Source organism: Homarus americanus, unplaced genomic scaffold (assembly GCF_018991925.1).
Source record: "Homarus americanus isolate GMGI-L3 unplaced genomic scaffold, GMGI_Hamer_2.0 scaffold34921, whole genome shotgun sequence".
Classification (NCBI taxonomy): Eukaryota; Metazoa; Arthropoda; class Malacostraca; order Decapoda; family Nephropidae; genus Homarus; species Homarus americanus.
This window is the reverse complement of record NW_024741901.1, coordinates 17558541-17571739: the sequence shown is the minus strand read 5'-3', so window position 1 is coordinate 17571739 and position 13199 is coordinate 17558541. Positions and strand designations below refer to the sequence as shown.

Genomic DNA, 13199 nt, shown 5'->3' with positions numbered 1-13199 from the left:
ACCCAGTTTTTTGTTGTAGCTTTTTTGGTTTTCTTTATTAAGTTAAACCTTTCTGTCAGTTTTGCCTGGAGGGGATATTGTCCTCCCTCCCCATCATCCCTCAATTCCTTCTACCTCCTCTCCCCATTTCCCAATACTTTTCTCTCCAATCCCCAGTACCGTTTACCCCAACTCCCTAACCCCGCCCCTAACCCCCCTCCCTACAATACCGTCGCTAGTGCCCGTCGCCTCCATCGGGTATATGGATCTAAAACCCGCGCGTCTGTCTGGGTGTGGTTGTGCTTGCATCCGTCCGTCCGTCCGTCCGTCCGTCCGTCTGTCGATTCGGGGATCTTGTCCACGCGATAACTTGAGCCATTGTTGATGGATTTCGACGAAGCTTGGTTGGTGGATGTGTTTCGACAAGACCTCACATAAGTTCGATAATCTGCTTTTTATCTAATTACAGATTACTACCCCATCCTGTCAGTCTTATTTGATCGTTATTGTGTTTAGAAGAAAGAGAGATATGTGTGTGTGTAGAGGCAGAGACAGATATGTGTGTATATGACGTGGAAAAGTTAGGAGATGTGTACAGAGTTTGGAGAGTTGAGGTAGCCGTGAGAGGTATGGCGGGGTGAACTCTGTCTCCTCGTAGAGAGAGTGAGAGACTCTCTATTATATCAACCCACGACCCCTCACCACCCACCCGCCCTCACCACCCACCCACCGCCCTCCCACCACCACCACCACGCCCCTCCACCACCCACCACGCCCCTCACCACCACCCACCCCGCCCCTCCCACCACCACCCACCCCACGCCCCTCACCACCACCCACCCCGTCTCTCACCACCACCCACCCCGTCTCTCACCACCACCCACCCACGTCTCTCACCACCACCCACGCCCCTCCACCACCGCCCTCACCACCACTCACCCACCACTCCACCCACGCCCCTCACCACCCACCCAAGACCCTTACTTCCCACCCAAGCACACCGTACCACCTATCCACCCACAGCCCTCCACCACCCACCGACGCCCCTCACCACCACCCACCCACGCCCCTCACCACCACCCACCCCGCCCCTCACCACCACTCACCCCACGCCCCTCACCACCACCCACCCCACACTCCTCCACACCACCCCCCCGCCCCTCACCACCCACTCCCCCTCCCACCCACCACTCCACCCCACACCCCTCCACCACTCACCCACGTCCCTCACCACCCACCCAAGACCCTACTACCCACCCAAGCACCGTCCACCTATCCACCCACAGCCCTCACCACCCACCCCACGCCCCTCACCACCACCCACCCACGCCCCTCACCACCACCCACCCCGCCCCTCACCACCACCCACCCACCCCTCACCACCACCCACCCCACCCCCTCACCACCCACACCCACGTCCCTCACCACCTCACCCGCCCCTCACCACCACTTACCCGCCCCTCACCACCACCACCCCACCCCTCACCCACCACCCACCCCGCCCCTCACCACCACCCACCCACGCTCCTCACCACCACCCACCCACGTCCCTCACCACCACTCACCCCACGCTCTTCCCCACCCACCCACCCACTCTCCTCCCCACCTACAATCCTCACCACCCACCGATAGCTATCACTAACCACCTACGATCCTCACCACCCACCGATAGCCCTCATCACTAACCCATGACCTCACCACCCACCCACATGTCTCTCCAGAAAAAAACAAAAACATAGCCATTTTCATACAAGCGTGAGGGTTGTGCATGTGATCAGTGTGCTTGTATCACGCTCTTTATAGTTCGAGGGAGGAAGGTTACCGGGAGGGATACTGACACACTATTCACGAAGAATTAGATGAGTACATGTGGGTGACTCAGGTTATAAAATGTATGGATCACCTGAAGATTAATCTCCCCTCCTCCAGGTCAAGTTATGTTATGTTGTTTAGTCTGGTTTGTTTAACTTAGGTTAGTTTAGCGTTAAGGGATTAGAGTGTAGTATAGTGGTAATACCTTTAACGTCCTCTGTCTGTCATTGTTATTATTATTACACGTGAAAGTATATTCTTGAGGTGCGTCCTTCCTTCCTTCCTTGAGGTTGTTTACTCCCACAGAAGTTATCGAGCTGCGGCTTGAATATAAAGTGCCAAAAAATCTTACATGAATTTGTAATCGCACAGGTAACGAAATGGAGCTTATTTACCTTTGTGTGTGTAATAATAATAATAATAATAATAATAATAATAATAATAAACGGTTTATCAATAGAGTTGCAGCCGGTGGCTGAAAATATACAGACTTACATTTGGTTTAGACATAATGATATAATATGCATTGAATACATTTACAGGGCTGTACAGTACATAAATCAGGAGTTGTTTATTATTTTAACAATAGATGGGATGGTGCTATTCTTATGTCTATCGGTGAGGGCTCTTATGGGCTGAATTTTGTTGTAGTGGCGGACTGCGCGAGTTGGGTGGGGGGCTGCAGGTGGCAGAAGGTGGCGATGACGAGGGTGGTGCAGTAGTCCACTGCCAAACCCTTCCAGTGCTTGGTGGTGGAGGTCACTGAGGTGTGTGTGTGTGTGTGTGACTCCATAATAAAAGAAGATGAAGGCCTCCTTCATCGCTGGAAAGAGCACTACCATTCACTGCTCGACCGAAACACTGTTGTGGATGTCCTGACTATCCAGCAAGTCCCTCATCATCCAGAGCTGACCCATCTCAGTTTTTCCTCCATCCCTGGATGAGGTAGCTATTGCCATCAAGTAGATGGAAAATAATAAAGCCTCAGGGCCTGATGGAATCCCAGCCGAGGTGTATAAAACAGGAGGACCTCTGCTTACCAGCTGTCTCCACTCTCTCTTGGAGAATATATGGGAAAAGAGGGAAATTCCCCCAAGCTCTCAATATTTATATGAATAAAACTGTGGCAACAACCGCGAGATCTCGCTGCTGTCCGTAGCTGGCAAGAGTTTTCCCAGAGTCCTCCTAAACAGACTTTTTCCTGAGGCGGAAAACTTCCTCCCAGACTCTCAATGTGGCTTTAGACCATCAAATGGCACCACTAACATGATCTTTGCTGCCCGCCAGATACAGGAAAAGTGCAGAGAACAACGTCGTGACCTGCACTTGGCTTTCATCGACCTAACCAAGGCCTTCGATTCGGTCAACAGGGAAGCCCTCTGGTGGACCCTTAGCCTCTTTGGCTGCCCCCTAAAATTCATCGCCATTGTGAGGCAACTCCACGATGGCATGAACGGGAGTGTCCTTCACAATGGCACCCATTTTGAGTTCTTTCCCATCCAAATGGGGGTTAAACAAGGGTGTGTACTGGTACCAACTCTTTTTTTCCATTTTCTTGCCTGCCTTCCTTACTCGTGCCAGTGCCAATTTAGACCGGCGGGGTGGACATCGAGTACCGGGTGAAGGGGGGTCTTTTCAACATAAGACGACTCCAGGCAAGAACAAAGGTGTCGGCAGCTTCCATTACTGAACTTCAGTATGCAGACGACCTCACTCTTGTTGCTCACACTGAACGCGACCTACAGGAGATCCTGAAAACCTTCGCAGATGCGTATGCACACTTCGGCCTTGAGGTGAATGTACGTAAGACTCAGATTCTCTTTCAACTTGGTCCTGTCTCAGACACACCCCCATCATCCATCCATCCATCTTAACGGTACTACTCTCTCTAATGTTACTCACTTTCGGTATCTCAGCTCCCACCTGTTCACCACCGCGGACATCGATGAAGAGATTCAGCATCGGATCAGATGTGCATCTCAAGCCTTTGGCAGACTCAGAAACCGTGTTTTCAGCTGTTGGGAACTGAAATTCTCTACAAAGTTACACGTACTGTATATCGAGCAGTTGTCCTCCACACCGTGCTATGTGGCAGTGATACATAGGTTACATACAGGAGGCACCTCAAGGCCCTTGAAAACTTCCACCAACGTAGTCTACGTTCCATCCTCCGAGTTCGCTGGGAAGACAAGAGAACAAATTCCAGCATCTTTGCTGACACCAACTGTAGGAGCATCGAGGATACCATTATACATGAACAACTACGCTGGACTGGCCAGGTTACCCGCATGGACGACAGTAGACTGCTAAAGCAGCTACTTTACAGTCACCTAACGGATAGTAAACGTAACGCCGTCGGGCAACTGAAAAGGTACATTCTAAGGATAGTCTTAAGACAAACCTGACAAAGTGTCAAGTCGACCCCCTCACCTGGGAGTCGATTACTCTACGTCGTAACGCTTGGAGGAGCACCACACGAGAAGGTGTCAATACTTTCGAGTTAGCCCGACTGCAAACCGAGGCAGACAAGCGCCAACGCTGGAAAAACGCTGCCACCTCCCTCCCGCACTTGATGTAGCCCTCCACATGTGCAACATCTGTGAACAACTCTGCGGGTCTCGTATTGGCCTCTTTAGTCACCTTAAAATTCCCCAATGAAGGTGACATCCCTAATTACTCATATCATTGTATCATAGCTGGATGATCGTCATACTCGATTCCGAGTGACAGCAAAGTAGTAGTAGGTGTGTGTGTGTGTGTAACTTTGTCTTGATTCTCAGTCATTTTGCTTTCGATGTGAAGGTAATTAATTTATTTTGGCAGGTAATTTTAATTTTTCTTTTAAATTTTGATAACAGTTATCTTCAGCATTACTATTTTTTTTTAGAACTCGTTCGTCTTGCATTCCATGTTTTTATTTTGTCAGTTTAGTTGAGTATATTTCAGACAAATATGTTGTATGTTGCAGTGAGTGTGTTGTGTGTTACAGAGAGAGTTGTATGTTACAAAGAGTGTTGTATTTTGCAGAGTGTGTTGTATGTTGCAGAGTGTGTTGTGTGTTACAGAGAGAGTTGTATGTTACAAAGAGTGTTGTATTTTACAAAGAGTGTTGTATGTTGCAGAGTGTGTTGTATGTTGCAGAGTGTGTTGTATGTTGCAGAGTGTTGTATGTTGCAGTGTATTGTATGTTGCAGTGCATTGTATGTTGCAGAGAGTCTCGTATATTACAGAGTGTATGTTGCATGTTGCAGAGAGTGTTATGTGTTGTAGAGTGTTGTATGTTGTAGAGTGTGTTATATATTGCAAAGGTTGTGTTGTATGTTGCAGAGAGTATATTGTATGTTGCAAAGAGTTCAGTTCAGAGAAGGTGTGTTGTGTGTTGCGGCAAGTGTGACGTATGCTGCAGTGTGTGTGTTGTATACGTACCCTGTGACGAGTTAGAGTGCGTTGAAGCCAAACCACACAGGTCGGGTCGCACTCAATTCAGACCCCGTCCCCCCAGGCACACCGACCAAAACTTGTGACTCGGGGTGAAGTTATCAGGGTTTGGCATCCCCGCAACCTCACCTCACCTCACCTCCCCGTATCCGCCCCGTACCCTCCCCGTACCCTCCCCGTACCCTCCCCGTACCCGCCCCGTACCCTCCCCGAGCTGTCTGTTTGCTTATGTTTACCTCAGCAAAACTTTACTAATTACCACATGAATACATGAATACACCGCGGCTCAGAATTCACCCACCCACCGCCGCCACCACCACCACCACCCTCACCGCCCTCACCACCCTCACCGCCAGCAGCAGGAGGTCAGAAGTGCCTCTTATACCGTTTGGCTTTGGTTTCCGACGTCTGTAACTCTCCTCCTCCTTCTTCTTCCCTCCATACTGCTGTTTTGAACCCCGACGTTGGTGAGTAGGTGAGGGTACAAGGTAGCTAGGTGCTGGTGTAGTGTAGGTGAGGTTGGGTGTAGGTGGCTAGGTGAGGGTGTAGGGTAGGTGTAGAGTTATTAAACAAGGGTGTAGTGATTGTAGATAGATACATTAGAGTGTAGGTAGATAGATTAGGGTGTAAATATATATTTTAGGGTGGAAGGTAGATAGATTACAGTGTAGATAGTTGGGTTAGGGTATAGATAGTTAGATTAAGGTGTAGATAGGTATATTAGGATGTAGATAGATAGATTACTGTGTAGATAGATAGGTTAGGGTGCAGATAGGTAAGAGTGTAGATAGATACATTAGGGTGTAGATAGATACGTTAGGGTGTAGATAGATACGTTAGGGTGTAGATATAGATTAGGGTGCGACTATATATATTAGGGTGAAGATATAGATAAGGGTGTAGATAGATACATTACAGTATAGATCGAGATTAGGGTGTAGATAGATACACTAAAGCATAGCTAGATAAATTAGGTAAATTAAGGTGTAGATAGATATATTGTGGTGTAGAGATATAAATTAGAGTGTAGGTAGATACATAAAGAGTGTAGATTCTGAAGAAGATGAACTTTACCTGTGGTGACGCCAGGGCCTTTTCCTCCTGCCCTGCACCTTCGTCTGCCGCTGAGCTCACCTGGCAGCGACCACCTGATACACCTGTATGTTGTTGCCAGCAGTCCACAAGTGTTGCATCACTACAACAATCTGGTTGATCAGGGTGAGAGAGAGAGAGAGAGAGAGAGAGAGAGAGAGAGAGAGAGAGAGAGAGAGAGAGAGAGAGATGCTACAGTATAGTTCCTCACAGCCTCAAACGCCCCTACACAGTTTACGGGCCCTGGGGGAGACAGCCACACTTTCACCCCACGCACCATCTCTCTTGCAGGGGCCGGATGCACACACACAGATTCGAACATTAATCATTTAGTTTCATAACATTGGTTCAAAAACGACATCCTACGTACAGAAACACGTACATACATAAGAGATTTCAAGCAAATGAAAAGTACACAACCACTAATTTGATCAATGCACCCAAGGCTTATTTAGTAACCTAATTGTATCATATATTCCGATAGACTTAGAAAATAAAAACATTAATTCTGATTGTTGATAGGAAACATACATCTCCGTTGCCCAGACAGCCATCTGCAGCACAGCACATTCATCTATAGCGGCAACAGTAGCGTAGAATTGCACTGAGACTCTTCCCTAAAGATGTGTGTTGTGTTATCCCTCGTAGCGGAGAGATAGGTTTGCTGACAGTGTTGGCATCTATGAACTTGCTGACAGTGTTGTCATCAAAGAGCTGGGTGATAACTGTTGTATTATGATATCTACGGCAGAGGTCCGCCAGAGACGAAGGTCAGAGTTACACACGCATACTACACCACGTAAGGCCCCTCATAACACCGTCTGTGAGGGAATTACCACACCACGTGAGGCCCCTCATAACACCGTCTGTGAGGGAATTACTACATCACGTGAGGCCCCTCATAACACCATCTGTGAGGGAATTACTACACACACGTGAGGCCCCTCATAACACCGTCTGTGAGGGAATTACTACATCACGTAAGGCCCTCATAACACCATCTGTGAGGGAATTACTACACACGTGAGGCCCCCATAATAACACCGTCTGTGAGGGAATTACTACATCACGTGAGGCCTCTATAATACCGTCTGTGAGGAATTACTACACCAGCCGTCAGGCCCTCATAACACCATCTGTGAGGGAATTACTCCACCACGTCAGGCCCCTCATAACACCGTCTGTGAGGGAATTACTACACCACATCAGGCCCCTCATAACACCGTCTGTGAGGGAATTACCACACCACGTGAGGCCCCTCATAACACCGTCTGTGAGGGAATTACCACACCACGTGAGGTCCCTCATAACACCATCTGTGAGGGAATTACTACACCACGTCATGTCCCTCATAACACCATCTGTGAGGGAACTACTACACCACGTGAGGTCCCTCATAATACCATCTGTGAGGGAATTACTGCACCACGCGATGCCCCTCATAACACCATCTGTGAGGGAATTACTACACCACGTGAGGTCCCTCATAACACCATCTGTGAGGGAATTACTACACCACGTGAGGTTCCTCATAACACCATCTGTGAGGAATTACCACACCACGTGAGGCCCCTCATAACACCATCTGTGAGGGAATTACTACACCACGTGAGGTCCTCATAACACCATCTGAGAGGAACCATTACACCACATGAGGCAGTCCCCATAACACCATCTGTGAGGGAATTACTGCACACGCGATGCCCGGGTCATAACACCGTCTGTGAGGAACATTACACCACGAGGTCCCTCATAACACCATCTGTGGAGGAACTACTACACCACGGAGGTCCCCTCATAACACCATCTGTGAGGGAATTACTACACCACGGAGGTCCTCATAACACCATCTGTGAGGGAATTACTACACCACGTGAGGTCCCTCATAACACCATCTGTTAGGGAACTACTACACCACGTGAGGTCCCTCATAACACCATCTGTGAGGGAATTACTACACCACGTGAGGTCCCTCATAACATCATCTGTGATGGAATTACTACACCACGTGAGGTCCCTCATAACACCATCTTTAAGGGAGTTACTACACTGCATGTTTGCTGTTCAACACCTACATTAATCTGTATGTTCCTTTACCTTTCTCTAATGAAGGCATTTCTTAAACCACCAATGTATGTAATAAGTCTTTTATGTCCAATGTATATTTTCAGCCTTCGGGCTGCAGAACTTTTTCAATAAACCGTTAATTATTATTATTATTATTATTATTATTATTATTATTATTATTATTATTATTATTATTATTATTATTATTATTTTTACACACACACACACACACACACACACACACACACACACAGAGACACACACACACACACACACACACACACACACAGACACACACACACACACACACACACACACAGACACACACACACACACACACACACACACACACACACACAGTTTCTGTCTTAATGTGAAGAATAAATTAAGCATCGCAGAAACTTGATGTCCCTGCCATAATGTTAGTGGGTAGTACTAGTGGTGTTGGAGGTGGTGGTAGTGGTGGTGGTGGTGGTGGTGCTAGTAGTAGTAGTAGTAGTAGTAGTGGTGGTGTAAGTGGTGGCAGAAGTAGTACTGATGGTGGTGGTGGCAGTAGTAGTAGGGATGGTGGTAACTCTTGTTATGGTTGGCTCCAGGCTGTTGTTCCCTCTCGTTATTTTGGTCTATGGTTGTGGTTGTCTTTTGTGCGTGCGTGCGTGCGTGTGTGTCTGCGTGTGTGTCTGCGTGTGTGTGTGTGTGTGTGATATGTTAGCCGTGTCCTAATGCTCAGTGCTCATCGTAAAAGTTAAAGACATATAGATTGTTGTTGATATATTATAATACCTACAGATATACACAGTCAAGGTGGAGGAGAGGGCCGCCACTAAGTCTGGTGTTGATCTGTGTCTCCTTCCTTCCTTCCTTCCTTCCTTCCTTCCTTCCTTTTCTTTGTTTCCTCCTCTCTCCTTTTCCTCTTGTTTACTTCCTCTTGTTTCTTCTTCTCTATCTGTTTTCTCTCATCCACTTGCTATAATTGTATATCCGACCTCTTCCTCTTCTTCTCTTCTTTCCCTTCCTTTTCCCTTTTCTTTTTCTTCTTTCTTCTTTCTTCTTTCTTCTTCTTCTTCTTCTTCCACAACACAAACTTCAAGGGGTGACCCAACTGGCCGAGTAATTTAAAATTCCTGACCTATACCGGAAACAAGGCGGGGAGGGGTGGGTGACAGAGGCGTGGGGGTGGGTGAGAGAGGTGTGGGAGTGGGTGAAAGGCGGGGGTGGGTGAGAGGCGGGAGTGGGCGGGGTGGGTGAGAGAGGTGGGGGTGGGTGAGGAGAGGCGTGGGGGGGTGGGGTGAGAGGCGGGGGTGGGGTGAGAGGCGTGGGGGTGGGTGGAGAGGTGTGGGGTGGGGTGAGAGAGAGGTGGGGGTGATGAGAGGCGGGGGTGGGTGAGAGAGGTGTGGGGTGGATGAGAGAGGCGTGGGGGTGGGTGGCGAAAGGGCGTAGAGGGGGGTGAGGCATGGGTGTGGGTGAGAGAGTCAGGTGTGGGGTGTGTGAGAGGCGGGGTGTGGGGTGTGGAGGCATGGGTGTGGGGTGCGAGAGGCGGGGGTTGGGATGTGGGAGAGGCGGTGGGTGTGAGAGGCGTGTGGGTGGGTGGAGAGGCGGTGGGTGGGTGTGGAGGAGGGCGTGTGGTGGGTGAGGCATGGGGGTGGGTGGAGAGGCGTGGTGGTGTGAGAGGCGTGGGGTGGGTGTGAGAGGCGTGTGGGTGGGTGATGAGGAGGGAAAATAAAGTGCGCTCTGGGAAAAGGAAGAACATAATGTTGGGGAGTGATGTGAGGTGGGGAGTGATGTGAGGTGGGGAGTAAAATATGTTTTGGAAAGGGAAGGTTATGTGATGGGGGGAGGAGGAGAATGTGATGGGGAGAGAGAACTGGGGAATAAGGAAGGAAAGAGTGGGGAAGGAGGATGTGGTTGGGAGAGATGTCTAGTGATAAAGAAGAGCGATGATAAGAGGGCAGCGATGGGGAAAGATGTTGGGGGATGTGTAGGGAAGGAGGGGGTGGAGGGTATGTGGCGGGGTGTGGTAGTGAGGAAGTGTCCTGATGGGGTGAGGCATGAGGAAGCTGTTGGCCGGTGTGTGTGTGTGTGTGTGAAAGGGGGGAGGGGGAGAGGAATAATGAGCGAGGGGAGGTAGGAGAGGAGTGAGGGTGGCAGCGGAAGTTATCCTGGTCACGAGTGGTTGACACAGCCATCAGGAAGGGCAGGAGGAAGGCGGAGGAGGAGGAAGGAGACGAAGGTGTTTTGGTGAACGGGAAAAAGAGTTGTGTATGCTGGGGGAAGGGCGTGGGGACCATGAGGGGTTGGGTTATTGGAGCACGTAGGGAATAAGAATAGGTATTGGGGGAGATGGAATGGATGTTGAGGAGGAAAATGGTTAAAAATTCGAAGATCATTGGTGTTGTAGTTTACTTCAGCGTCCTTATGTGACCTAAAGGAGGGAGCAACAAGTCTGAAGTAAAGAGACAGACGAAGTTCTTAAAATCTAAAACATCAGTTAAGTTCAGCTGGTCATTGTGTACTCCTTGTTGGAACACAGACGCATTAGTTATAATACGGTATATACATAAAAAGATACGTAAGAGGTTCAGTATATAACTCAAACAGAAGAGGAGATGAATGAAGATTCGACTTATGAGTAATGGATCGCGCTTTGAGTCATCCCTTTCAATCGTATATGGATATGGATTCATGCATGATACGTATCGTAACTACGGATATTATAACACCTTTCCTTGACAGTACCAACATATATTAAAAAAAAAATAGCAGGGGAGCCAATAGAGGTTTTGAAAAGAAAAGTTGACATGTTCCTTCACACTGCACCCTTCTTAGCTATCATACTTGGCCTTCAGGTTGCTGGCGCCAACAGTCTGGTGAATCATGTTATCAGCCGGAAAATATGGCAGCAAACTCCTGCAGTCGGCGCCAGGTAAACTGTCTGGCAGATGAAGTAAGAGTCACACGGACGGGGCAAGAAATGACAGTGAATAAATGAGCCCACAGAAGAGAAAGGGAGAGAGGAGGAGGATGAGGAGAGAGAGAGTAGGGTTAAAAAGAAAAGGAGGAATAGGAGAGAAGGGCGAAGATGAAAAAGAGGAAGTGAGGAGCGTTAAGTGGAAGACGAGAGAAGAGCTGGGAGGAAGAGGTGGAGGATTAAACAGAAGAGGAGAAGGGTTAAACGAAGGACCAGATATAGAGAGACGGGTTAAGAAGAAGGGGCGGAGGAGAGAAAGAGAGAGAGGGGAGGGTGAAACGGAAAAAGGGGAGAGAGGAGAGTTAAGCGGATCCAGGGGAGGAGAGAGAGAGCGGGAGAGAGAAGGGTTAAGAAGAAAAAGATTAGCTGAGGGTTAAGCAGGAGGGGGTAGGGGAAGGGGATAGTGGTAAGGGGTAGGAGGAACTTGGAGTGGAAGGCCCATACTTGCTATTTCTGTGCTCTATGGCTGGCTGTTGTGACTGTTAAGTACCCTCCTCCTCCTGCTCCTCCTCCCACGCCGCCTGCTGATAATTCTTGAAGACTCGGCTGGCTAGGTGTGGAGGGTTGTGGCGCCAGGTGGAGCTGTGGCGCCAGATGGAACTGTGGTGCCAGGTGGAGCTCAGGCGCCAGATGGAGCTGTGGCGCCAGGTGGAGCTGTGGCGACAGATGGAACTGTGGTGCCAGGTGGAGCTGTGGCACCAGATGGAACTGTGGTGCCAGGTGGAGCTGTGGCGCCAGGTGTAGCTGTGGCGCCAGGTGGAGCTGTGGCGCCAGGTGGAGCTGTGGCGGCAGATGGAGCTGTGGCGCCAGATGGAGCTGTGGCGCCAGATGGAGCTGAGGCGCCAGATGGAGCTGTGGCGCCAGATAGAGCTGTGGCGCCAGATGGAGCTGTGGTGCCAGGTGGAGCTGTGGTGCCAGGTGGAGCTGTGGCGCCAGGTGGAGCTGTGGCGCCAGGTGGAGCTGTGGCACCAGATGGAACTGTGGTGCCAGGTGGAGCTGTGGCGCCAGGTGTAGCTGTGGCGCCAGGTGGAGCTGTGGCGGCAGATGGAGCTGTGGCGCCAGATGGAGCTGTGGCGCCAGATGGAGCTGTGGCGCCAGGTGGAGCTGTGGCGCCAGGTGGAGCTGTGGCGCCAGGTGGAGCTGTGGCGACAGGTGGAGCTGTGGCACCAGGTGGAGCTGTGGCGCCAGGTGGAGCCAGGCGCTGGGTAGAGCCAGGCACCAGATGGAACTAAAAGCCAGGTAGAGCTGTGGGCGCCAGGTGGCTGCTGTGGCGCCAGTGTGGAGCTGTGGCGGCAGATGGAGCTGTGGCGCCAGACAGAGCTGTGGCGCTGATGGAGCTGTGGCGCCAGGAGCTGCTGTGGCGCCAGGTGAGCCAGGCGCCAGGTGGAGCTGTGGCGACAGGTGGAGCTGTGGCACCAGGTGGAGCTGTGGCGCCAGGTGGAACCAGGCCAGATGAGCTGGTGGCGCCAGCTGGAGCTGTGGCGCCAGGAGATGTGGCGCCAGGTGAAGCTGTGGCGCCAGGTGAGCTGTGGCGCCAGGTGTGAGCTGCTGTGGCGCCAGATGGGAGCTGTGGCGCCGGGGTGAGCTGTGGCGCCAGGAGCTGTATGCCAGATGAAAACTGTGGCGCCAGGAGCTGTGGCGCCAGGTGGAGCTGTGGCGCCAGGTGGAGCTGTGGCGCCAGGTGGAGCTGTGGCGCCAGATGGAACTGTGGCGCCAGGTGAAGCTGTGGCGCCAGGTGGAGCTGTGGCGCCAGGTGGAGCTGTGGCGCCAGGTGGAGCTGTGGCGCCAGATGGAGCTGTGGCGCCAGATGGAGCTGTGGCGCCGGTGAACTAATGAGAGGAAT

The 13199-nt window shown here is 50.6% G+C and overlaps 1 protein-coding gene across 1 annotated transcript in view; it reads left to right on the top strand.

The window, feature by feature from the left end:
- The window catches only part of LOC121876137 (mRNA decay activator protein ZFP36L3-like), a 52694-nt gene extending 40106 nt beyond the window's left edge, over positions 1–12588 (top strand). Inside the window, exon 3 of the mRNA XM_042381074.1 lies at positions 11911–12588. Within this exon, the coding sequence (XP_042237008.1) occupies positions 11911–12588 (678 nt within the window). The remainder of the gene's footprint in view (positions 1–11910) is intronic.
- Positions 12589–13199: the final 611 nt, after the last annotated feature.